The sequence below is a fragment of the Lemur catta genome, chromosome 6 (genome assembly GCF_020740605.2).
Source record: "Lemur catta isolate mLemCat1 chromosome 6, mLemCat1.pri, whole genome shotgun sequence".
Taxonomy (NCBI): Eukaryota; Metazoa; Chordata; class Mammalia; order Primates; family Lemuridae; genus Lemur; species Lemur catta.
Genome location: NC_059133.1, coordinates 17,400,021 through 17,427,508, shown reverse-complemented (window position 1 = coordinate 17,427,508; position 27,488 = coordinate 17,400,021). Strand labels below are relative to the sequence as shown.

The 27,488-nt window shown below is 44.8% G+C and overlaps 1 protein-coding gene across 1 annotated transcript in view; it reads left to right on the top strand.

Moving 5' to 3' along the window:
- Positions 1 to 27,488, top strand: part of STAB2 (stabilin 2) — a 136,404-nt gene that overhangs the window by 53,573 nt on the left and 55,343 nt on the right. Inside the window, exons 22-35 of the mRNA XM_045553091.1 lie at positions 80 to 191; positions 2,761 to 2,941; positions 4,605 to 4,698; positions 5,932 to 6,090; positions 8,910 to 9,005; positions 10,678 to 10,770; positions 13,346 to 13,393; positions 14,901 to 15,037; positions 15,466 to 15,580; positions 17,238 to 17,315; positions 20,617 to 20,715; positions 20,801 to 20,908; positions 24,062 to 24,193; positions 26,723 to 26,851. Of these exons, the coding sequence (XP_045409047.1) occupies positions 80 to 191; positions 2,761 to 2,941; positions 4,605 to 4,698; positions 5,932 to 6,090; positions 8,910 to 9,005; positions 10,678 to 10,770; positions 13,346 to 13,393; positions 14,901 to 15,037; positions 15,466 to 15,580; positions 17,238 to 17,315; positions 20,617 to 20,715; positions 20,801 to 20,908; positions 24,062 to 24,193; positions 26,723 to 26,851 (1,581 nt within the window). The remainder of the gene's footprint in view (positions 1 to 79; positions 192 to 2,760; positions 2,942 to 4,604; positions 4,699 to 5,931; positions 6,091 to 8,909; positions 9,006 to 10,677; positions 10,771 to 13,345; positions 13,394 to 14,900; positions 15,038 to 15,465; positions 15,581 to 17,237; positions 17,316 to 20,616; positions 20,716 to 20,800; positions 20,909 to 24,061; positions 24,194 to 26,722; positions 26,852 to 27,488) is intronic.

Genomic DNA, 27,488 nt, shown 5'->3' with positions numbered 1-27,488 from the left:
CATGAAATGAAAAATCTAGATGAATGTTTCCTCGCCGGCATGTGTCCTAACAGCCCACGGGGCCTGCCTTTGCTCCCAGTGTGCAGACGGCCTCGGAGGCAATGGGACGTGCATTTGCAAGGATGGCTTCCAGGGCTCCCAGTGTCAGTTCTGCTCCGATCCCAATAACTATGGACCTCAGTGTGACAACAGTAAGTGGTGCTTCCAGAGCTTCCTTCCGCTCCTAAGCAAGGTCCCCCTGCGCTGGTGCAGGCTGCTGGAGCCGGCCAGGTGTCTTGGGACCGCTTTGCTCGGGGGTTGCCATCATCCCGGGGCATTTCTTAAGCTCTGATTCTCAGCCTAGAGCATGTGCCAGAGGGCTGGGTCCCCCTGGCAGAGTTTCTGATTCAGTAGGCCTGGGTGGGGCCTAAGAATTTGCATTTCTACCAAGTTCTCTGGGAACGCCAACACCGCTGGTCCAGGAACCACACTTCGAAAACCACTCTGTCAAGGTTTCTCCACATACCAGAAGTGATAGTGGGTTCAGTATCAAGAACAGATTCGCTCCCTACCCTTCAAGCAGACCTCTTCCATCAGCTCCTCCATATGCAAGACGGGTGACCTTGGGCAAGTCACTACACCTCTCTAGGCCTCAGTTTCTTCATCTGTAAAATGGGGGTGATAATAATAGTACGTGCCTTGTAGGGTTAGTACAAATTATTAATGAAAAGCGCTTGCCTTAGACCAATGCCTAGCACATAGCATGTGCTACAAATATGCTAGCTATTATTTATCCTTGTTGTTGCTGTTATTCTAAGTGCAGCGACATAAATATCAAGAGGCTTATAGAACATGTAGAAAGTTCCACAATAGGTATGAAAAAAATGCACTTATGCAGTCTTAGAAAGTACATTATGTTCTTTAAAATGACTCCCTGTGTATATTTAAATATGTGTGTATATTTTGGCTGTATATTTCTGAGATTAGAATTTAATGATAGAGTCAAAGGAATAGATAAGAGCTTGCTGTGGAGTCAGACCCACCTGCATTTAAGTCCCCACTCTGCAGCCTACTGACTGTATGACCTGAGGAAAATGTCTCTCAATTTCTCCATCTATCAAATGAAGATAATGTTGGCAGTTATTTTTTAGATCGTTGGCAAGATTAAGTTAGACTGTAATTTGGGGCTTTTCCCACAGAGCTCGCACCCAGCACGTAATCACCAAACAAAGCCACTCTCGTTACCGTCACAAAACACACACCCCTTCCCGGCTTCTACCTCACTGGATCTCATGATTCCCTCTCAAGATGGACAGGAAGCCGGAGCACAGCAGGGTCCGGGCTGCTGAATCCTATTCCAGCGTTCTTTTTGCCAAATTAGATTTCTGAGGGAAAAAAAAAAATAGGGATTTATTCCAAGACCTGATGACATTGGCATTTGTCTGAGGCTAGCAGGACAGGATGCTGAGGCTGGGGGTGGGGGGTCCCCTGGTCTCACACCTCTCATCCCGGGCCTGTGGCTGCCCACGATCTCATGCACAGGTCTTGCTTCTTGGAAAATAAGCCCTGACTTACTTAGAATTGCGTGGAAATTCTTTTTTGTTTTAAATTCAGCTGTGATTTTCCAGCCCCCCTCACTTGTGTCTGTCTTCTCTTTCCTGGATGGTGGCTCCACGCTCTCTAATTCCTCTCCCATCAGTCCCTCCTGGGGCCAGACCCCAGACTCCTTCACTATCGTATCTCAGGACTCAAGGCCTTGCCACCTTCCTTGGAGAATCTCTGTGCCTTTCTTTTCACTCCCATGTGTGTAGGAGCCTGAGTTTGACGAGCCAGCTCATGCCGCAATTTTTAAATACCTGTAATCAAAAGCAAATTAAGCAGCTAAAGGTTAAACTGATAACAGGGAAGTGGAAACGCCAGTTAATATAATGATCTACTGTGTTTACATGTAGTCCCTAATAGAAATGGACTTTGAAGCTCAGGTTCAAATCTGTACCCCTGGGAACCCCTGGGAACCTCACACCAAACTGGGAATGTGCCTTACCTCCCTGGGCCTCAGTTTCCTCATCTGAAAAATGGGGATTATAAAAGTATCAACACCTACCTCCTGGGACCAGTGACTGTTAATGAGATGGCTCACGTGAAAGGCTGACCCAGCGCCTTGAACGGAGTCAGTTGCCCACGTGTCGCCCATTAGTTATCACTGGCTGCCGTGATAGGGTGATGAGCTGCACGTCAGGGGCCCTGCCTGCAAGAGAAATCACTTCTGTGTGTGCCGGCATAGCTCGTGAAAGGTGAGACGCTCCCAGGCCAAACGGTCCGACAAGGAAGTGGTTGAGAATTGAGTTCCTCGGCCTTTCACAGCACCTCACCCACCCCTCCCCGACACTCCTTCACACACGCATGTAAAGTAGCCCGGGACCAGGTTCTTCTCCCCCTGGGTGGGGAAGTCACCAAGGGCCATCCCAGGCACTCTGTGAAATGTTTGAGACCCTAAGAAACAGCAGCCCAAGCCGTCAATATCCAGGCTCAGCTTGTCTTCTTTTTTAACCTTTTTGACCTTTTGTTTAGGTTTTTCTTTTTTTCTATTTCAGCATATTATGGGGGTACAGATGCTTAGGTTATGTATATTGCCATTGTCCCCCCCACCCCGGGTTGGAGCAGGCTCGGCTCTGACAGGAGCGGGAGTGCGGGGGGAGGTGGTCACTGTCCCCCAGGATGCTCTGCCTCCCCGCTCAGCTTGTTCCCCAAGCCCCGACGTCTCTCCTCCTTCTCTTCCAGAATGTCCGTGTGTCCACGGAACCTGCGACAACAGGATAGACAGCGACGGGGCCTGCCTGGCCGGCACATGCAGAGACGGCTCGGCTGGGAGACTCTGTGACAAGCAGACCTCAGCCTGTGGGCCCGACATTCAGTTCTGTCACATCCACGCCACCTGCGAATACAGCAATGGGACAGCCAGGTGAGTCTGTGAGGAGAAGGCCCTTAACCACTCGAAGCCACCATGTTACCTGCACATGGAGCCAACCCATATCTCAGCTCTGTAAACTAAGGCCTGTTCTCTCCAGCTGACAGTGTGGCTTTCGTGGAAGCAACCCCAAGTTGCAGCACCCCCTGCTTTGAAACTTACCAGCTGTGTGACCTTGGGCAAATTACTTGACCTCTCTGAGCCTCACTTTCCTCATTAGAACAATAAGGATGATGATATCTACCTGGCAGGGCAATCACAAAGAGTGGAAGAACTGTATGGAAAAGCACCCAGCACCAGGGTTAGCGCATCACAGGTGTTCCTCGTGGAAGCCATAATTGCTATCATCACACATGTGAAAGAAATGAAGATTTGTTCACCGATTTTCCAACCTTTGAAAACTCCTTAACTTCCTAAGGCTGTTACTCCGTAGCTCCCTTGTTAAAGGCAGGTTGCAGGAAATTGGGTCCTTAGGCAATAGATCAACATTTGTTTTCTTAATGCTAACACCTGCAGTGGGTTTGGGGAGGGGAATGCCAGAGGACATTTTCCTCTCTGGGAATATCTGGTTATTTGCTTACTTATTTTGGTCTGCCTCCCCCACTAGACTGCAGACTACATGAGGCCACAGACCGTCTTTTCTTTTCCATAGTTTATGATAGAAATACATTTTCCTAAGGAGTTAGGATATACACCAATGCATAAGGCAAAAACCACATGTAATCAAAATTACGCTTACAACTTCCTAAATCGCCTGCAGAGGGCTACTGATATGGGCCCATATGTTCTACATTATCTTGGGTAAGTCAAACAGTATTGCAACAGAGCAACCTATTTCTTCATTTGGACACCAGATAAAGTGTTTAGTTCCTCTAGAAACTTGATACACGAAATATGTTTTTGTTAATTTTTCTGAAGCCCGTGACTGAATTGCAGTAGGATATGGGGACATGATGGGGTCACACGATGTCCCCCGAGTCTATCACAGGGCACTCACTAAGCATTGGTTAAACAAATCAATGAATGAATGGCTCACATTTAGTAGTCAAACATCACCATGGGAATTTATGTCAGCTCACAGAATGAGGCTCCTGAGAATGTTGTGTTTGAGGGAAAAAAATATATCTGAGGGACCAGAGAAGAGAAAAGTCTCACCTGACTGTCATTTTCAAATATTTTAAGAGTTGTCCCACTGAAGAAAGGGTAGAACTGTTCATAACTAGCATTGATCAGAAAGACTTATAAAGAGGCGGGTTCTGGTCCAATAAGAGCAGAAATGCTGCCAGGTGTTGAGCCCTACGGAGCGTAGGTGCTCTGCTAGAAGCTCCACACGCATCCACTCATTTCGTCTTCACCACAGCCTTATGCGGGAGGTGTTACCCATTTTACAGATGAAGAAACAAAGTCCCCCGGTTGTTAAGGGACTTGTGCAGGGTCACATACAACTGCTAAGGGGTGGGGCCTGGGTTCCCAGCCAGGTGCATCTGACTGCAGACCCCAGAAGTACCCCTGACCACGTTTGAACACTGGCTTCCTCCGCACGAGCAAACTATTGAGCCACCTGGCCGTGGACTGCTTTACCTCCTGCTGGCCGGCCCTCTGCTGGGTGGGTGGTGCTTATATTTCGGGGGCTGATTTGGGGCACTTCTCTTTGCAGCTGCATTTGCAAAGCAGGCTATGAAGGAGACGGAACTGTCTGTTCCAAGATGGGCCCTTGCAGAGGATTAACGCCAGGAGGCTGTAGCCGCAATGTGAGTGTTGGTCTTTATTTCCAAGCTGCCTGGGTTGTTTTCTGTTTGTTTGTTTTTGCGGTTTTGTTTGTTTGTTTAAGAAATCCTGAGGGAAGGCATTCCAAAAGGCAGTGTCTGATCACATTTCATATGCATGAAGCACTTGCCTTTGAACCTTGAATTTTAAAGACAGCTGCCCGGTACTTTCTAGGAGCCTCCACTTTCTAAATCCAGATGTGCAGGGGGCTTGAAAAAACACAGCATGAGAATCAGATATTGAGATCAAAAGTAATACCTCTTGATTCAAACTTTACAGCTTACAAGGGACTTTAATGTACCTGATCTCATTTGCTCCTCCCACCAACCAGATGAAGTCAATACTGTTATTCCCATTTTACTGATTAGGAAACAAAACCTTGGGGAAGTTCAGTGAATTGCCCTAATTTCTATTGTTGTTAGGGGTGTAACCAGAACACACCATTGCTCTCATTAATACATTTTGAATGTCACCACCACCACCTGCCCGTAGTCACCTTCCTTTCTTACCTAGGGGTTTAATAATGGGTCCCCTTGCTTCCTCTCTTGCTACCCACAATGCATTGTCCACTCACAGCTGGAGTGGCTTGAAGCAAGTTAGATCATGCTTCTCCCAGATAAAACCCCCTTGGGTAACTCCCTGTGGTTCTGAGGATAAAATCTGGAAACAACTGCCTGGCTGGAGCCCACCAGATTCCCCTTGGGCGAGGCCCACCCCCTCTCAGCAACACATCTTGTACCTCTCTGTCCTTCTCCCCCTGCCTGCCCTTCAGCCTCCTGCTGTGGTCCTCCTGAGAGCCTGGAGCTGGGATGGGGTTAGGCTCCTCACCCCACATTTTAGCGACCCATGCCTCTTTGCAGCTGCGTGACCTTGGGCAACACCTGTTTCCTTATCTATAACAGAGATAATAGCAGTTCCTTCCTCAAGATGATTGTTTATATCTGCAAAATAATAAAAACAGTCCCTGGCTTAATAAATAAGATAGTGATGTTAGTGGTGGTGGCTGTCAGCTGGCCAGCTCCAAGCAATTTTGCTCTTTAAATCATCTAATACTTTCATTGATCTCAATGCAAATTAAGCATCTCAATCATTTCCACTGCACCCAGTGCAAATATGTGTTTCTAGAACAAACCTCTGGGAATTCTTTTTTGCTTTTGGAATCACGTGGCTGGATTGAGGTTTCAGAGGCTTTGCTTTTTTTTTTTCCCCTCCTGCAGGCAGAATGCATCAAGACTGACATGGGCACCCACACCTGCGTGTGTCAGCAGGGGTGGACAGGGAATGGGAGAGACTGCTTGGAGATCAACAACTGCCTGCTGCCCGGCACAGGCGGCTGCCACGACAACGCGACCTGTTTGTATGTAGGCCCCGGGCAGGTAGGTTGGATGTGGTAGACAGCAAAGAGGAAGCAGGATTCCTGCAGTGACTTTTCTTTCTCCAGGACACAGAAGTACTTTGGCTAGATCTTACTGCAGTGTTTTTTGTCATTTATAGCAGTGAGAATGGGTTCATTGTCACAACAAATCTGTGACAAGGTATTATTATTATCCCATCTTACAGAAGAGGAAACTGAGGCACTGAAAAGCTAAATAACTTGCTCATGTGACATAGAAAATAAATTGTGGTGCAAGATTCACACACACGGTGATTCCTTCTTAGTCACTGCCCCGGACCACACCTTGTATTTCTGTAGGGCTCTGTAGCTCATTGGTCACTTTCACTTACCCTCATTCAGTGGAGACCAAGGCGGAGAAGGCTACCGCTTAGCAATTAATCAGCTCCAGGGCAGGTGTTCCCAACTACCCTGGGATTCTGGCCATGGACAAGAAGAGGTGACTGACAGGGCCCCCTTCCCTTCCATCCCTCCTGCTTCCACCTCTTGCTGCAGGTAGGACCAACAGGTGTGTTCTAGAAGGCTAAGGAGGTCAGAAGACATGGAAGATGGGAACCAGGATTTGAAATCATCCCCCATCTTTTGAATCTTGATATAACATCTCACTTTCATGTTTTAAGGCTGGACTTTTTAAAAAATCTCCAAGTTATTTTCTGCTCTTTGAAAAGAGTATTTTTTCCCTTTATGAGGGCCTAGCCTCGCTCACCACGGCACCTCCCTTTTGGTCCCGAGCCTTCTGGTTTTTGGACCTCTCATTTCTGTGCACATGTTAATAAGTACAGAAACACAGAGCTTGAATGGAACTTGATGGGGTATTAAAGCCCACCTCATGCCTTCCCTTTCCTTTGGGGAGGAATTCACCCAGACAGTGGAGATTTGGCCTGTTTAAAGATATTCAAGAAAGAAGTCTCTAGGACCTCCCTCTGCTGCTTCAGGCAGCTGTTCCATTCATTCCTCCTCCACTCTGCAGGGATGAGTAATGGAGCCTCGGTCCCATGAGGCCAGTGCAGGGCTGGACACTTGTGCAGGTACGAATGGATGGCCGATCTCAGACTGTCGGAAGTGTTGGGGCCTCTTGGGGCCCATAGCTACTAGAGAAGGTGATCTGTGTGATAGTCTCTCCAAGGAGATCCCCACAGGGGTTTAAAGGGTGGTAAACATGATTAGGAGCAAGGATTAAAAGAAATGGAACTATTAATACTTGGCCAAGAGCATGGCATGATACCACCCTAGCCCACCTCCCACTCCTGAAAACTGATAGGAGATTAAAGCACCACCCCAGGCAAAGCCTCAAGTTTTCTGCATGTTTATATACCACTGGGAGTTAATTATCTTAATAGATCACAGTAGGTGCTTCCCGGGGAGGGACAGTTGGTGATGGAGCAGGAATAGGGGCTGGGATCTGTATCAGGAAGAAATCTTTGGGTTATAACAGAAAACCCAGTTATTTGTGCACGGCTGGTGGGAATATGAAATGGGGCAGCTCCTATGGAAAACAATATGGCAAAAAAATGAAAATAGAACTACCATATGATCTAGCAATTCCACTTCTGGATATATGCCCAGAAGAACTGAAAGCAGGGACTTGAACAGACAAGTGAACACCCATGTTCATAGCAGCATTATTCACAAAATGGTCAAAAGATGGAAGCAACCCAATGTCCATCCACAGATGAAATCGATAAACACAACAGAATACTAATCAGCCTTAAAGAGGAAGAAAATTCTGACATATGCTACATGGGTGAACCTTGGAGACATTATGCTAAGTGAAAGAAGCCAGACACAGAAGGACAAAGAGTGTGTGATTCCATTTATCAGAGGTCCCTAGAGTAGTCAGACTGACTCATGGAGACAGCAAGTAGAATGTGGTTGCCAGGGGCTGAGGGGATGGGGCAAAGGGGGGTTGGTTTTAGTGGGTATGGAGTTTCAGTGTGGGAAGATGAAAAGTGTTCTGGAGACGGATGGTGGTGATGGTTGTACAACAATGTGTATGTACTTAATGCCACTGGACTGTACATTTTTACATTTTTAAAATGGTAAAAGAAAGAAAGAAACCCAGTTAAAATTGGTTTAAAAAGAAACGGGCATGTTTGGGCTCACATTGCTATACAGTCCACATGCGGATCTAGCTGCAGGTACAACAGGATTCAGGGCTCAAAACGCTGCATAAAGGGTCTGTTTCTTGGCCCGGCTTCCTCCAGGCTCCTGGGGTGAGGGATGGCCTCCATCAGCTTCAGACTGACACCATCACAGCACTTAGTAGAGCAGACTAGAGAATGTTTTCTGGTAACTTCCCCCAAAACTCAGGATTCATTCTCTTTTGCTGGTTCAAATTGAGGTGCTTTCACCTCTGTCCTCATTTCCTGGCATCAGCCCTGTAAGCAATTACAGAAATCAGGCCAAGGCTGGCCCAGGGTGTGGAATGCAGCGATAAGCTTAGGCCAGGGTGCATCCCGCACGGCTTGATAACCTTCCTCTTTTCAGTAGAGAGGCCCACTTTTCCCGTGTGATTCTTTTTAGGGTCTAAGTTTTCTCTGAGACTACCTCCACAGGCCTTTCTGGGACGAAGAATTCCAAAAGAGGGTAGCAAGAAGCTATCAGATTGGAAAATGTAATGTAGAATATGAAGACTAATAACTCTGAAATCTGAGTGTAACAAGCAAAAGACATTAACACTGTTCTCTAAGAGGGCCAAGCAGCTATGGTTTCCATAGTTCATTTTCCAGGGCCACGTGAGGGCAAGGCATGGAAGGCACTTATTTTCAATAATCCCCTTTGACTCTGTTCTTGGAATTACAGAATGAGTGTGAGTGCAAGAAAGGATTTCAAGGAAATGGGATTGACTGTGAACCAATAACTTCATGTTTGGAACAAACCGGAAAATGTCATCCATTGGTGAGTTACTTGACTTTTTTTTTTTTTTTTCATTACTAACCAAAAAAAAAAAAAAATGCTTGAGAGATAAAGTTAGGTTATTTCTTGTCCAGGCCTAATAATGAACAAAATCTTTTACCCCCACAGGGAGTCCCTAGGCAGAATGTAAGTAGCTATTGCATCTTTCACTTTATTCCAAAGCTTGGAAGAACCATCATGTGATTGCCAGATAAAATACAGGATTCCTGGTTAAGTTTTTATTTGAATAGATAACACATAATCTTTCAACACAAGTCCCAAATTTTGCATGAAAGAAACTTACACTAAAAATTACTCATAATTTACCTAAAATTGAAACTTAACTGGGTACCCTGTATTTTTATTTGCTAACCCTGACAACTCTAGAGCAACAGGACAATTTAAAGGGTAACTGGATTCCCATTTTGAATGTTATAACACAGTTTTACCCAAATTATTGATGAAAATGCCCATTCAAGAGGAGTTTGTGCCTTGTTTCTAAATTTTGGAAGGGTAGACAAAGGTGTTAGAGCTGGTCATGTTCATGTTTTCAGAAGAACATCTCTAAGCACCAAACATCAGAACCAATGAAAATGACGCCTTAATCACAGTGCTTTGGGTTACAAGTAACAGAATTCATGCAAATCAACTTAAGCAGAAAAGGAATGTGTTGGGAGTGGCCCTAGAGTAGCTGTGGGAATCCAGAGGCAGGAGGTACAGCTAGACTTCCCAAGGGCCCAGGACCAGGATGCGAACATACCCAGATCAAAGCAGCTTCTTTCCCCAAACTTCCAAGGTGATGTGATCTCTCATTTTACTTCTCGGCATTTACTTCCCCTCTCTCTCCTAACTCTTAATGCTTCTCTGCACATCTTAGGGAAAATGGCTCCCCCACCACCAGCAATGCCCACTAACTTATCAGCACCCCACATCCCAACCCCAAATCACAGGAGAAAGGATCCGGCTGGCCCAACTAGGTCCTGGTGTCCTCATATGAGCCAGTCAATGATGGCCAGAAAGTGGGTTTATTATGAACGTAGCCTCCAGGGCCCACGCCCATATGTGTGCGGGGCAGGGGACAGTCCTCAGAGATGAAAAATGGTTGGGGGGAGATGCCCCCAAATATCTGTTCCCCAAGAATCACAAGAGCATTTTGCAAAGCTGAAGGAGCTCCAGCACTCCTGCTTAATTTAAGCCCAACCAAGCCCCGACACTCCAAATGTGAGTAATTATTGCAACTTTCATTCCATTCCAAAGCTCGGAAGAACTCACATAGGGTTGCCAGATAAAATACAGGACCCCAGTTGAATTTGAATTTCAGATACACAAGTATGTGCCGAATAATTTTTTTACCACAAACATGCCCTGAATATTATTGCATGGGACAAACTGATACTAAAACTTATTCATTTATCATTTATCTGAAATTCACATTTAACTGTGTGTCCCATATTTTTTATGTGCTAGATCTGGCAGAGATGAAAAGAAAGAATTTTATTTTGATTAAATAAGAGCTGCACCAAACATGTGAAGGGTCTGTGGGTTACTTCCACTATCTTTCAGCCCCAAATTTGCAGCTGTCACCTTAGATAGAGCCTGTTGTCTCACGGAGGTAACTCAGGTCTAACTCTTGATTTAGGAAAACAAACCATTTCTTTCACCTTGGTTTTATCAGGCAAGCTGTCAGGTTACTTCTGGCGTCTGGAACTGTGTTTGTCAAGAGGGCTACGAAGGAGACGGCCTTCTGTGCTATGGAAATGCAGCAGAGGTGAGTCATCCATGACAAACGCAAGTGCACGATGGTAAAGACAAAGCCCTTAAAAAAAAAGCCTCTTAGCTAAGATGCCTTTAAAGTGCTCTATCAACAAATCATTTGCTGTAGGAGATTTGACGGGAAGCAAGCTGCTTCTTGCAGATGACATATATGCTCTGTGGGTCACACATTGTCTACAGGCTGAAGCAAGCTTACTTTTATTTGGCACCTTTTGTGTACCAAGCAGTCCTGACTTCTCTTTCTTACCACTCTACCTCTTTCCATTCCCAAACTTCCCAAGTGAGCAACTAACTGGCCTCTGCTGGGCTCTCTGGGCTCCTTCTGTCTGAGCCTTCTATGGGTACCCAGAGTACCGTGTGCTTACCCCTATCTGTGTGAGTGTGTGTGTGTGTGTGTGTGTACACCTTATATGTGCCAGGCATCTTGCTAAGTCCTTATCATGCAGTAGCAACCCATTTAAACCTCACAACAACCCTCTGAGGTTGATGCTATCGTTATTCTCATTGGACAGATGAGGAAACTGAGAGGCTAAGCAAACCTGCCCAAAGTCCTTCAGCTCCAGAGTGAGGAATCCAGCCCATAGCTGTCTAAGTGCAGAGCCCAAACACCCAACCACCAGCGTAGAGTGTTCTATCCATACAGTATGGGCCACACCAAATCAGCATGGCGTCTGCATTTGTCTGTTTCAACCATAAACTCTTAAGGGAAAATCTTTGTCTGATTTCCTATGTCATTCCCATTGCTTATAAACGTTTGTCAAAATGAGAAAAGTCAACTGACATTTTCTCATCACTTACTTTTTGTTCAACTCACTGTAGTTTGGTTTCTGCCCTCCTCTCAGCTGAAACAATAGGCCCAACAATCCCCTAAGAGCTTCACCCAAGCACCTGTCCCTGGGCTGCCTGCAGCATCGGACCCTTGGGAGACCCTTCCCACCCTTCACCTCTCACTGCTGACTATGTCTTCTACTCACCATGTCGGCAAGGAGCTGTCTCCTGGCACCCAGACCATGGAGCACAGACCCCAGTATTTTCTCTGCTATGGGTCACATATGGCTTTGGATCATGTTCACTAAAACCCTAAAACCCTGATTTCACAGTATCTCTTTCCTCCCATGAATAGCAAGGTACAGTCCCAATCCTTGGCCTGGCCCTCCAGGCATCTATGCACAGACTCCACTCGCATTTCTTCCAAACAGCCCTTCCCTCCAGCCTAGCTGTCACCTTCCTGTCTCCAGGCCTAACCCTTTGTTCCTCTCTCCCCAGGCTGGGCCTGCAGCCTCTCTGCTATCAGTTCGGGTCCAGCTGAATCTAAGGCATTAATTTAGATAGGATCTAAGACATCCCATCTAAGGCATTACTCAAGCATTTCTGCTCTTATACTTATTCATTCACTTACTAATTTCCTTTATAACAAACATGTATTTACTAACTTGTTTAATAGCCTCGGTTACTTTCAGGAAAGAATTGAGATAGCACTGAAACGGAGTATCTTTATGGAAATTTGCAGATGCTAATTGTTATTGCCATTGTGTGGTATCTCATAGTTAAAATTTTTTTTTCACATACATTAAAGCATTTAATTTTCATAATCCCAGCAGGAGGGCTTCATTGTATTCATTTTTCAGATAAGACAGTTGGGTGCTCAGAAAGTTTAAGTGACTTGCCAGAGATCACACAGCCAGGAAATGGCAGATCCAGGAAACTGAACCCACTCTCTTTTTTTCTTAAAGTCCAGAGCCTTTTTTTTTTTTTTTTTTTTTAACTCTGTGGCACCTTCAAATGTCACTATTTTGCTGGCAATGCTGGTTATCTTTGCAAGGCTAAACTTTCCCAAAACATCTGTGAGTTGTGCAGGAGCAGGAGCCATCTTTCCCCTCAATATCTTACACCCTCCCTTCACTCCACCCCTGTGCCAATTGGGGTAGCTAGATATGTATTTTTTGCCACAATGGATGAATTAAAAATGAGTGGCTAAGACCGAGAGTATTGCCTGCCAGCCTCCATTCTAATCACTTTAAAAACAATAATGCCTCTATTACTCACATTAACCTGTGAGTTAGAGCTTTTATTGTTCCCATTTTACAGATGAGAAAATTGAGGTCCATTAGGTAACTGACCTAAAGAACTAGGCAATGGCCGAACCAGAATGAAAACCCAAGTGGGTTTGATTCCATGTTCCCAGCCACTACTCAACAATGGCCCTGAAAGGGGACTATTTGCTGAGCTCTGTGACCTTCCGTAGGGTCTGGGTGGCCATGTTCTTACAACTTGAATTCTTATTTGAAAGAACTTTGGGTTGTTGCTTCACTGGAAGTTTCTGGAATTACTTCTTAGCCTCAAATATAGAGGATAACGGAGCCACCGTGGTGTGAAAGAAGTGCACTGCTCGGGCAACACACGCAATGACGTGGGGCACCCGTCCGTGCCGGCACTAGCGAGGCTGGCAGGGAACAGGAGCTCAGCCCCAGGAGGGCCAAGTGCAGACGGCCCAGACATGTGCTGTGACTGTGCTGCTCATTGTTCTCTCTCGTCTCGCCCTCCCTCCCTCCCTCGCTCCTGTGAATAAGGAATTGTCATTTCTCGCTGAAGCAGCTATATTTAACCAGTGGATAAACGTAAGTACCTTTGTTGGGATTTAAGATTGGGGATGTACATAATTTTATAAAGTTGGAATGCATATAATAGAAAAGTGAAAATGCAGCTCTTCAGGAGGGAAGGCGATCGTCCTGAGCGGTGGTTCTCAACCCCGACTGCACTTTAGAAGCGCATGGAGCACATTTTTAAAATACTCCTACCTGGGCTCCGCCCCTGAACACTCTGATTTGATTGGCCAGAGGTTCACTCTGGGCATCCGTGTATTATAAAAGCTGCCCAGGTGACTCTAACATGCACGCAGGGCTGAGAACCTCTGGCCTAGGGTAAGCTGAGGTGGGCAACTTTTCAACCAATTCAAATATATATGTATAGCATCATTCATCACAGAGGTCTTTGTTTTTTAAGTTGATATGATTCATCATTGTAATTTACCAAATTAGACTTGGGATTTATAGCTGCAATCCGGATACTTCATATGTGCTTAGCTCTCAGCCCAACAGGCCCAGAAACATCTATGCCTCAGCCCTGGAAAGTATCATGACAAAAATCCAGTCTGCATCCTACCCTGTTGTCTCGATCTCTGTCCTCTTTGATTGAATGGACCAAGGCAGCCGGCCCAGACAGCCATAGCAACAAATGGTTTATTCCATTTAAATAGATGTGTGTCAAAATAGCATCCACCCCAGGATGGTTCCCTGTTGCCATATGGGGCCTCTCTGAACCCCCACCCCCCACATACAAGAGAAGAGACAGAGCTCCCCCTCTCCAGCACGCTGATTTTCGTAAAGACGGACCGTGCTTGGTCTCACCCACATGCCGAAGCCTGCCCAGTGGTGTGCTGGACCCGGCTCATTCCAGCTCTCAAGAGCTGACTGTGCACACTTTTTCCCAACTCCACTCTCAGTGCTGTCACGTTGATACCTTGAAATCAGCCCTAGCGGCAGTATTCAGTAAATACTACAAACCAGGGCTTTGTTTTTCCCTAAAGATCCGATTGTTAAGCATAAACATGCCACAGCTTCTACCCAGAACTGGCTCTCTAGGCAAGAATGAAATGTAGGTAAAGTTTGAGTTCAGGCCTCTCGTCCCTCCCGGGCTGAAACTGTTCCTGAAATCTAACCACCACCCTTACTCCAAAGTCATCCAAGAATTTTCAAGAGTCTTTGCAAATACACACACATACACACACGTGTACACACACGCATGCAGGATCCCATCAAGACTATTTCTTTGACTCTTGGTTTAATCTAAGGTATGAGGAACTTGTAATGACTCAAAGTGTGACCTGATCAGGAAAATTCTCATTTTGATAAGACTCACACATTTGAATAAAAGGAGTGAGTTTCAAAGAGAATAAGAGACATCACCCAGTGAGTAGGGAGGATTCTGGAAAGGAAGCCCTGAGACCTCCCCAATATCCCTGAAGTTAAATCACATGAGAAATCATCCTCTCTGCCAAGCATTTAAGTCAGCCCTACTTGTCCCCTAACAAGAGTCAGATCACTTTGTGTTCCTTCTCTGATTCAGAATGCTTCTCTGCAACCCACACTGTCAGTCGCCTCAAACCTCACGGTCCTCGTGCCTTCCCAACAAGCTACTGAGGACATGGACCACGATGAGAAAACCTTTTGGTTGTCACAGAGCAATATTCCAGCCCTGATAAAGTAGGTATTATTTATTTTCTTCTTCATGATATCTGAATGGCATCCATGTGAACATATCTTAGAAGCCCAATGTAGGGAAACCACGTAGTCCTTCAAAGTCATAGAACTGAGCATATTCTAGGATGCCACTCACCTCCCTCCCCAGGGGAGCAATAGTTAGCAATTACAGCCAGCCAAGCACTGTTCTACTGCTTTACGTATAACTCAGTTAATCCTCCCAACAGCTCTATGAGACCGCTATTATAATTATTCCCATTTTACAGATGTGGAAACAGAGGCACACAAAGTGTTTAACTTACTCACTCAAGCAAGGGGAACTTGAATTTTAAATATAGCAGTCTGGCTCCAGACCCTATCCTGTTAACTACTCAATTATGCTGCCTCATGTGTTGATATTTACTTATAGCCCTTTTGGACTGTTATTTTAGATACCATACACTACTAGGCACCTACAGAATGGCAGATCTGCAGACCCTGTCATCTTCTGACATGCTGGCGACATCTTTGCAAGGCAACTTCCTTCACCTGGCAAAGGTGGATGGGGTAAGAGAGCTCTGTATTTGTCTGTTGGGTTGAAACAGGGCACCCTATAGTGTACTTTTTAAAATTTTGCATATGGGAATTTCCAACTATGTGCAAAAATAGAATAAAACCCCCATGCAGGCATCACCCAGCTGCCATCACTATCAACAAATATGGATACACACACAGACACACATACTCACATTACTTCACACAGTGGTCTCTCTGCCCACAGACTGGCCACCGGCTCCTCTTGGCAGACCACAGAATGATCCAGAAGGGTGAAGGATGTACAATTCCATAACTTTGCTTTTGTTAGTTAATTAAAAGCTGGTTATTTGTAACCTACTAATTGAGTCTTTATAGGTAACTAAAATTTTACATTAAGTTAGGGTCAATCAACAAATATTCACTGGGCACCCACTATGCACCAGGCACAGATCTAGGTGCCGGAGAAGGGGCAGTGCCCTGGGAATAGCCGAGCCCTTTGAGAAACTCATCGCCTGGCATTTCTCTACGGTGTTTCAAGGACTCAGATTCAGAATTCCAAGAGGAAATCTGTCTGCCCTGCTGCTCATGGCAGCGTTTCAAAGCTCTTTGTCTGAATTGCACAAGAGGAGAATGAAGATTCTACTGGAAAGTGAGAACTGCTACATCACTAGACCATGGGCCATAGTCAAAAATGCTTAAGAATTACTGACCTAAAACATTTCTACCTGCCTGTTCATCACTGTGAACACTAGGAAAAGATCTGTGCCCACTATTACCTGAGTATGTGCGACTCATCAGATCATTTCCCTTAGAAAGCAGAAAACGGCTGTATATCGTTCCATGGTGGGGGGGGTTATATCTTACGGTAATTCTGGTGACATTGGGGTTATTTTCCATCGTTTTTTAATTTACAAATTATATATATTTAAAGTGTATAACATGACTTTTGATACACATATACATTATAAAATAATTCCTATAGTCATGCTAATCCTTTGGTGCTTTAAATCACTGATTCTCTCAGCAAGCATTAATTAAACACCCACAGGGACAGGCGTATCCTATAGATTCAAAGATAAATCGATCAAGGCCCCTGACCTGGAGGAGCTAGCCATTAAGGACACATTTTAATGAGTTCATTCCTATGTCTGATATAAATATCTCCATTTAACCAAGAGAGGTGTGCAAGGTGGCCAGGAGTGTTTTCTTCATGGTCTCTTTAGAGCCCATCCTAAGGACCTCATTTTAACTTGAACTGGGAAACCCTGTCTCCAAATAAGGTCACAATCTGAGGTACTGGGGGTTGGGACTTCAGCGTAGGAATGGTGACAGCAGGGGGACACAATTCAACCCATAACACAGTCGACAGTGTTTTCCAGACTGCAGGGTCACTTCAGTGAGCCTCAAACAGCACTTTTTAATGAAATAGAATAGAGTGTAATAGATGATCAGAGTAACTACCACATGGTAGATACTCATTTCACGTGTGGGCACGTGTGTGTGTGTGTGTGTGTGTGTGTGTGTAAAAGACACATAAGGGCAACAATTTAAAGGTATTTCTTGCCTTGGGTCATGACCCAAAAGCATGAAGGTCACGCCGTTCAAAAAGTGGCAAACCCAGAGATAATTTCAATCCCTGGGGGTACTCTCTCGAGACTCACATTCCCACTCTGTTTCGCATTTACAGAATGTCACAATTGAAGGTGCGTCCATCGTGGACGGTGACAACGCAGCCACAAATGGAGTGATACACATCATCAACAAGGTACGCAATTCCACCCTCCTCCACATGTGGTATCTCCTCTCCCTTCATTATTTACCCTCCTATATAGTGTCTTTCTTGGACAATAAAAAAATACTCAGCCTTAATATAAAAGTAACCTGTAATATGCTTCATTATTTTTATTTTAAAACCATTTAGAGGTTCTATTCATCATTGGCTCATCCTGCATTCTGCAACAGGCCCTGTAGCAAGTGTGGCCACACATATTAATATTGTCTTTCTTGTTTATGGAACCATCTCCAAAGGCACTGAGAAGTCCACACGTCCAGAAGGGATATACACAAGAACTGGAGGAGAGGCACGTGGTTACCCTGTAGTTTTCAGTTGCTATATTAGGATCTTCATTTAAAATGAAAATTAGAATTTGGGGTACATTGGGAACTTTTGTAAGGTGGAAGATTGGAAAAAACAATTAACTAATTGTGTTTTAACTACAATTGTTTTCAGTTGGCACTTATATACTCGCTTTTTGATTTTGAGTTGCAGAAAAGGTCAACTATTTCTGTTCAGAAAACAGAGGCTATTTATAAAACTCTTGGCTACAGTACTTTGAAAAGATCTTGGAATCTTCATGTATTACCAAGGGACATTATAGAAACACAACATTTTTGAGCAAGTGATTCATCACTTGCTGGGAACTATGACTTCATATAATGGAAAGTAACATTACTTATCGAGGGCATTTTTCTTCTCCAATTCTCGCTTTCTGAAATATGCAAAACCTTTGAAAACATAAAATTACATCCCCTTATTTAAACTTTTTGGCAGACACAACCTCACTAGTAGAATGGCACCTCAACCCATCTCTAACACTGAGCGTTACAGTCACAGAGGCCAGCTCAGGTGTCACCACCTCTGCAGGCCTTCCCCGACCCGCACAGCCCGTACCACTGAGCGTGACGTAGTGTTAAGAGGGTGAGTTCTAGAATCATACAGAATCTAGGTTCTGGCACCTTGCTAGCAGCGTGACCTTGAGCATGTTACAGAACATCTCTGATCCTCACTTTTCCTCCCCCATGAGGATTAAATAACACCTTCTCTCCCAATACCTGCTGCCTAGTGGACCTTCAGTAAATGTTGGTTTTATTCCCTTCTTCCTCTGAAACCCATGGGATTTCTATATATAGCACTCACCTGTCATAACTGTACTGATGGTTGTCCCTCGTGGAATAGGTTCTGAATCCCTCCATGATGACATGTCCTGGAGGCAGGGGCTGGGTCTCCCTGTGTCCCTCATCAGCACAGCACCTCACCCTGTGTGCAATAATAGCTGGAAGTTTTGAGGGTTTGCTAAGTGCCAGGCACTGTGTCATGCACCACATTATCTCATTTGATTTTTACAACCACCCTAAGAAAGTAGGTGCTGTATTGTTCTCACTTACACATGAGACGACTGAGGCTCCTTATGGTTAAGTAACTGGATTGAGGAAGCAGTTATATGAACACAAAAGATTCATGGATGGGTGTTAATCGATCTGAGTTCTCTGGGCTGCGCTGGCTCTCTTAGGATCTCCTTCTATATCTGTCCATTGGCATCAAGGTCATCTTTGTCAGGGCCACCACGTACGTCTTACAGGTGTGTCCTGTATAAAGGGCCCTGACCAGAGGGTGGAGTGGAGCTAAATCCCAGCCCACTTCACTCCCCATGCTGTGCATCCCTGTTTGGGGTTACAAACTCCTGGAGAAATGAGTGCCTTTTTCTTAATTTTACATGGACATAGAAGTATCAAGTTCTACCAGACCATCTCATAGTTCTGGAACCTACTAATCATCTCAAGTCCTTCCTTCCCCTTCAGCACCAACTCAGAAATGTATCTGTCTTCCTCTAATACAGGCTTTGGCACACTATTTCGGGAAAGAGCCAGACAGAAAATATGAGGCATTGCGGGTCATCTGGTCTCCATGGCTGCTATTCAACTCTGCCATCATAGGGCAAAAACAGCATTTGACAATATGTAAACAAATTTGCATGGCTGTGTTCCAATAAAATTTTATTTTTAAGTATAAGCAGCAGGCTGGATTGGGCCATCCACTGTCATATGCTGTGAATTCTTTGAGGGTAGGACCCAGGCTTCAATCACATTTGTATACCCACTGCCTGGCCTATAGCAGGCACTCAATAAATGTTGGTTGAAGACTCATTGAATTAGTAAAACATTCCAGTGTTGCGTTCTTCATTCTGAGAAGGTTCTAGGTAGAATGAGAAGATGGAAATAGTTATCTTGGCCAGAAGGTTAATCATGCAAGACTTGCAGACTCCAATGTTCAAGTAGATTAGATGGACAACAAAATGAATGAAGGGAGCCGGGGGCAGGGGAAGGCATTAGGAAGTGGCGGGGACTGTGGTGAAAGGGGCCACTGCTACTCTCTGAAGCTGTGTATTGTCTTCAGAAATGCAGACAGATTGGGAGTAATTATTATTATTATTATTATTATTTTAGAGACAGTGTCTCACTCTGTCACCCAAGCTGGAGTGCAATAATACAGTGGTGCAATAATAGCTCACTGCAGTCTCGAGCTCCTGGGCTCAAGAAATCCTCCTGCCTCAGCCTCCTGTGTAGCTGGAACTATAGGCACATGCTACCACACCTGGCTAATTTTTGACTTTTTTTTTGTAGGGACAGTGTCTCACTATGTTGCCCAGGCTAGGCTCAGACTCCTGAGCTCAAACAATCCTTATGCCTCAGCCTCCCAAAGTGCTGAAATTACAGGCATGAGCCATCACACCTGGCCTAGACTGATGTTTTTAAAAAGTTATAAATCTAAATTTTTAAGTAAAAATGTCCTATTTTTATTACATTATATAAGCCAAACAAAACATTTTTACAAGCCAGATTCAAGCTGCTGGGTTGCAGTAGAGTTAAGACTTCAGAGAAAAGAAATGAAGACCCTGAAGAATAAAAACAAAGAACAAGAACCTAAAAAGAATGGATTTTATCTGCAATCTGCTGCATTTCAGTTCGATTTGCAGGGTCTTCCCTGACAGGTAGATTAATGCAAGTCGAGCTGGATTTCTCAGGGGAAGGTGTGGATTCTATTGTACAAGATGAAATCTTCTCTAATCCAGGAGGTTTCAGGATGAGACATAAAACTGAATTAATAACATCTGCAAGTCTCCAGGCTTGTCACTCTGTATCCCAGACTATTTTTGAGTAATCTTCAAAATGTTGTCAAGGTCAATTCCTTTAACTGCCTGAAGAGATTAATGGGACTTTCATATGTCCCAGCTAGCGGTTAGTCTTACCAAGATGTGCTAACATAATTTTGGGGTTTCCTTTACCAGGTGCTGCTCCCCCAAAGAGGTCTAACTGGCTCCTTACCAAACCTGCTCACCCGGCTGGAGCAGATGCCAGACTACTCCATCTTCCGGGGCTACATCATTGCAAGTACCTCATTCCCTGCATGACTGCCTTGCTCAGATTGATAAGAATGGGAATCCCTCACGCACTCTTCTCTCTCCATTGCAGCAATATAACCTGGCGAATGCCATCGAGGCAGCCGATGCTTACACAGTGTTTGCCCCAAACAATGATGCCATCGAGAATTACATCAGGGAGAAGAAGGTCGCAACTCTAGTAGGTATCAGGAACAATAACAGGGAAGTTATTTTCTGAAAATTCAAACACCATTTTCAATCCAGCAAATATGTGCCATTTCACTCTTTCATCAAAACCCCCTCACCCATGTTCACGTACTCACTATAGGCTCATGCAGAGACTCTACCATACACAAACCTCCCCCCTGCCAGAGCTGCCGGATGTTCTGTGCATACCCCTGGAGTCACACACTTGAGCCAATATACACAGCATGCAAGAGTCTCACAAACATGGAAGGATCCTCCTCTCCTTCCCTAGCCGCTCCCTGGTCCCAATAGCTGAGATGTCAGCTTCAATCATGCCACTATCTGGTCTGGCTTTTTTTTTTTTTTTTTTTGGTAGTGCTTTTACACTATCTGGCTTAAAACCCTTCTCTCAATCCTGTTTCTTGCAGGGTTAAGCCCAAACGATCTCCCCAGGTACTTAAGATCTCCATAAACTGGCTACAATTTATCTAATATTCAGTGTTGGCTCCAGAATTTTCATTTATGAGGGGCCCAACCCTACTGGAGAGGACACTTTTGAAGCTGGCTTTGCACGGCAAGCACACTGTTTTCACTTCCACCTTTACATAGGGTGGCTGAGATGAAGATGCTAATGAGACAGGGCTGGTACTGAAAGCCCCTTAAAGCCAGACTTGGGCTCAGTGCTGTCTCCCACTGTTGCTCTGGAGAAACCACGTGGTCTAACCAGAGTGATGGTCTCACAGATCCTAAACATGCAAAGATGTGTGTGGTGCCTTTGCTCCTATCTACACACACACACACACACACCCCAGCCCCTCAAGGCACCACGCCCACAACCTTGTGCATATGAGCTCCAGTGTGCAATTCCAGGGTATGCATGAAAAGTCCGGCAGCTTGGGCATAGGGGAGGTTTGGGTGTGGGAGAGTCTCTGTGTGAGTCTATATTAAATATAGGGCTATGAACAAGGAGGCTTTGATGGAAGAGTGAAATGGCCCATGACTGATGGATAGAAAATGTTGAGTGACTTTTCAGAAAATAAGGATTTTTTTCTCCCTTATTTAATAAGGAAGTAAGGAAGACTGCCCTTCCTCCTCCAGACCTCCTAAATCCCTCCCATCAGTTCCTCATGCTCAGTCCCGCCCGCTCATGGAAGCCGGTCTGCCGGCTCTCTCCTGCCGTGGAAACCACACCACACGTGCCCCCTTCAGCACATGCCCCCATATCCCTGCTATGACAACCCATCTCGAGGGGTGAGTCTGAGCTCTCCCACTAGGTTGTAAACTCTGAAGGCAGGGACAGCGTCTTGAACTTCTGTAACAGGCATGTTGAACAAACGGGACTCCTGGGATGGAATCGGAATTCACCCTGACCTCGTCCCTTGTTCCTTTAAACCTCTTCAGTGGGGAGCATTAGTTTCTTGCCTCAGGATGAGACTTCAGGCAGTCCCGTAGCCTTTCTACTTCCCCCAAAAGTCCTATAGTCACTTTAGTCACAACTGCTCTTTAAGTCACATATGCAATTTTGGGGGGTGGGGGAGGGAGGGAGGGAAGGAAGGAAGGAAGGAAGGAAGGAAGGAAGGAAGGAAGGAAGGAAGGAAGGAAGGAAGGAAGGAAGGATGGATGGATGGAAGGAAGGATGGATGGATGGATGGATGGATGGATGGATGGATCCAGCCTTGGCACCCCTTGCAATAATCAATATTTTGAACTGGATTTAAAATGAATTCTTTCTCCCTTCCCGCTCCTCAGTGGGGCTTCGTGCAGGCAGGAAGCTGGAGAAGAGGGCTTGGTCCTTAAATCAGCCAGGGTCCATCAGGAGATGGAAACCGTGTACCAGTTACTTGAACAAAGAGAATTTAATAATATGAATTATTTATATCGGTATATAACCTATATAAGGGTATAAATATAACTGAAAGGTAAATAAAAGAGAGAGAGAGAGAGATCAAAGTAGCAGCAACTGCAGGAGGCATCTGTGACCCCTAAGGCTGGGAGGACAAAGGGCAGAGGTTAGAATTGCTAAAATGTACAAACCTAGAGACCTCCGGGAGGGGGCGCTGTTCGGCTGGCGCTCGTGTCTGAGCTTGCACGAGGGTCCCTGTGGGTGAGAGACCCAGACCTCCAGGATTGGAAATTGCTCGCTGTTGTCTGGGGGTGGAGAGGGCAGGACAAAGCTGGCTCTGCGTGTGATGGGAAACTGCCTTCCAGGTTCAGCTGCCACTGCCGGGGAAGAGGAGTGAGGCTGGGGAGCTGCGACAGAGACAGGAAGGAACAATCCCTCCTTCCCCCTCCAGCCTCACAGCCTTCCTCTAGAGCTTCCCAGTGGCAGCACCTAACAGGGATCCCCTTGCAAAGGTGAAATGTGGGCGACACCCTCCGCCCGACATCACCGAGCAGAATGTAGGAGGTGGGTTTGGGGCTAACAGACAATCGCTTAGGAATCTCTACTCTCCTTCCCCATGGGATGCATCTGTCCCCGCTGATCTCATTAGATTCAGTGTTGTTCACCAGGTTTGAAGCTGAGGGGTAGAAGCATCAGGAAGGACCCTAAGACCGCAGAGCCTCCCCTGCCCCTGGGGAGCCTGCCTGCCCACGCAGGCTGCCTTGGACTCTCTCGGACACGCCACACGTCCGAGCCATGGCAGACACCCACGCTCCTGTCCCAAACCCTCTCCGAGTGCAGGTCTGTCCCAGTGCAGCGACAGCCCTCCCCACTCCATCCTGGAGCAGCTCACCAGCAGCCCCTGCCTGGGCCAGACCCTGTCCAACAGGCCACCCTGTCTGCAGGGGACACAGCTCAAGGTCCTTGAAACGTGAAGCTCCTTTTGTGGCCCCGGAGGTGAAAGACAGGCTGGGGTGTGGGTTCTCTCTCTCCTCAGCAGTTCTGCCCAAAGAGATCATCTTTAAAACCCACCCCTGGTTCTGACACCCTGTCTAGGGGTTAGAGTTCTGCAGTGAGTTCTTGACTGTCCTACCTGGGACATTTGGAAGTTCTCTGAGGTGACCTGTTTCACAGCTCACTTTGGTATTTAGTATCGATTGTGTCTTAATGCCTCGGTCAAAACTTCCACCCGGGTGAGCCGCTGCTCCCCTCTGTGACCAACACCACCGCTGGGCTGGGGAGAGGCCAGTCACTGACCCACATTCAACTCTGTGTGTGGTGCAGGAGGAGGACGTGCTCCGGTACCACGTGGTCCTGAGGGAGAAACTCCTGAAGAACGACCTGCACAATGGCATGCACCGGGAGACCATGCTGGGTTTCTCCTACCGCCTCGGCTTCTTTCTCCGCAGCGAGCAGGTGCGACCCTTTTATGTAAGACCCGGGAACGGGTGTCCTAGCGCCTGCCATCCTTGGTCACTTCCATACTGGAATAATCTCACCAGCACTTCCTAAGCCTTATCAAGCCTTAGTGTTTCAGGCTGGCAAGCTCCCAGTCGCCTGCCCTGTCACCAGCCTTCAGATACTCTGTGTAGCCTTAGAATTGTGGTATTTGAATCCCAGCCACTATCAGCACCCTTCAGCACTGGTACAACAAGCCCGACAGGCAGTCCCCACCTGGTCCCCAGGATGGAAGGGAAGCAGGGAGCTCAACCTAACTCCCAAGAAGTGGAGTTGGCTCCAGGGCATAAGGAGCCTAATGATATATATAGGGTCAAGCAGCCAAATGAATTAAAATTATTATCATTGCATAATCATAGAGATTGTAGTCCTGGGACCAACTCCCACCACACTGGTATTTCGTTACTGATCTCACACAATACCTCAATATTTTTAAATGTTTATAATTCATAAAAAAAGAATTAGTGGGACTAAATATTTAATATATTTCAAATATAAAATTCTATTCACATATTTCAAATTCAAGTAAAAAGATCAATCTATAAAAATTCAACAAGAAACTCATAATATAATCCTAATCTAAATTGTCACAAGAAAAATTAATAACAGCAAATTATTATTTGAGACACTAAGAGCTATACTGAAATGAAAGTTTAATCATAGAACTTGTTAAGCAATAATAATATTTGATCCTTTTTGGAAAGTGTAATCTTAAAAATAACTTCTCCAATGGTGTCATCATTGAATCACAAGTAATTTTTTATGTGAAGTTTTTTTTTTTTAATCGGCTTCGGAGAAAAAAATGTCTTCCTGGCTCTTAATTACTTGAGAATAATCTAACTTGAAATATTTTTCTCTGACTCCTACAAATAATTCTACCTATTGTGTAATAACTTTGAGGAGACTCTTTTAAATACATTTTTTTATTCTTTCAGAAATGACAATTATGTTATTGATAGAGAGTTCTTATTTTTGTTTTTGTTTTCATCTGTCATCTTTTATTTCATCATGTAAAGATAAATATTCCAATGCAGTTAGTTGAATCAATTCCAATGCTATAACGTTCATTTTCTGTTTGTTCAGAAATTCTTTGATCTAAAGCAAGAGTTACTCATACAGTAGAGACTTTGCTTTTATTGATACTAATTTACTTCTCTTACAACAATGGTAGTGTAGAAAAATGCTTTCTAAATGAGTAGATGTGTTCAGGTCAAAATTTAGTGCCACCCATAATACTCTGGATACCTCACGATGGGAATGATTCAGACTTCTTTAATGCCAAATCAACAGTATCACAACATCAAATGTTCTTCTATTTTGGTATTTAAAAATAGCTCAGCATCTTGGAATTCTAGAAAATTGTGGTATAATCACCATGTGAGACTAAGTAAGGTTTCCTGCTAATTTTCCAAATGTACACAGACCTTGAAACACCGCTGCGGAGCTCAGCCACCACTTAACATCCAAATGGAAATTCATTTGACTGCAAGTAAATCTTAAGGGACTTTAACATTCAGTGGAAGTTCAAATCTAAGAACTTAGTAAGGTCATTTTAATATTGGTGCAGTGGAGAGTGCTGGGATGTTAATATATGAATCATTTTATGAATTTTAAGCTCTCATTGGATACCGACTTGAAATCTGCTTAGTACAAGAGTTTTCTAACCTCAGCCCTGCTACACCTACACACAAACACACACACACATACACATACACACACACAATACCCCAATTTTTAAAAGAACCATTTGTTTCCAGGTTTTGTCATTATGTTAATTAATGAATTAATGGCTTCATTCATTTTTCATTAGTCAATCATTAAAGTATACTTCCCTTATAAAACAAAAACAAAAACAAATTACAACTCAACATTGAATTTGGCTTGGCAGTATTTAGATACTGATTTTGTTCCCGTGTCTTGGATGCTTATGGACACACTAGACAAAGAAGGATCTTATTTTATTCTTGTGTAACTGTTATTTAGCCTTTCTGAGTGTTGCTTGCAAGTTAACAATGAAGTGGAGACATGTTGAAAGGCTGAGATGCATCCTCCACATCTTGGTTATGGACGGCATTAGCACCTCTAGGACCACATCTAGCACAATGCAGCACATCCAGGGAGTCATTTTGCCACTGGGCACTAACCTGATGATCATATTTGTTTATTTTTCAAACAAACATAAGCTAATTCAGTTGGGGGATGGAGAGATACCTTAGAGATTGCCTAAAATAACTTTTTCCTTTTACAGAAGAAAAAATTGAGGTTCAGAGAGGGAAAGCAACTAGGTCAAGATCACACAGCTAGATGGTGCCAGATGCAGGACTCCCTTCTTAGGCCAGAGCTCTTTCCAATACAAAGCACTACCTTCCAGGTGAATATTAGAATATCTTCTAGGCTGTCGTCCTATTGATAACCTCCAGTCCTCATCTTCCCCATCTCCCTTAAAATCACTATCATAAAAGTCACAGTTAACCCTCTTGTTCACAGCTCTATGTAAATGAGGCTCCAGTAAACTACACCAACATAGCCACTGACAAGGGAGTGATCCATGGCTTGGAGAAAGTTCTGGAAATTCAGAAGAATAGATGTGATAATAATGACACTACTATCATACGAGTAAGTTATATCCAGGGCCAATGGTGCAACTAAAGGATGTTGGCTTATTTTTTTATAATTCTTTAAGCATAAGACTTTTCTATTAGGATATCTCAGTTCAGTCCAAAAACCACTGAGTGAGTGTTTCTGGTGTGCCAAGGAGCACACCAGCCTGTGGGTCTGCAAAGAAAAATAAGATATGACCCCTGCCCTCAATGGGCTCATGATCTAGTGCAATAGGTTGTACCTTGAGTGCCTGGGAAAGGCTGCCTTGGGGTCTGTGTTGAGCAGGATTCTGAAGCCATGGTTTTCCTCAAAGGGAAAGAGTATCATGTCAGCACAGGCACAGGGAGGGGACCTAAGGCATGTATGAACCAAACCCGGTCTACTAGAAGAGAAAATATGGAAATGAATGATTTCGGTGTAATATGGGATGTGATGATGGAGGCTCTTCACTTCAGTTCATGTGGCAGTGTAGGATCTTTCAATAATAGTAATAACTGCTGACATTTATTGGGCAGTTACGAAGTGCCAGGCACTGCTGTAAACACTTTACATGTACTATATTAACCCGTGTAATCCTCACGGCATCCTACAAAGTAGGTGCCATATTACTAACCCCATGTCACAGATGGGGAAAATGAGCCACAGAGAGGTT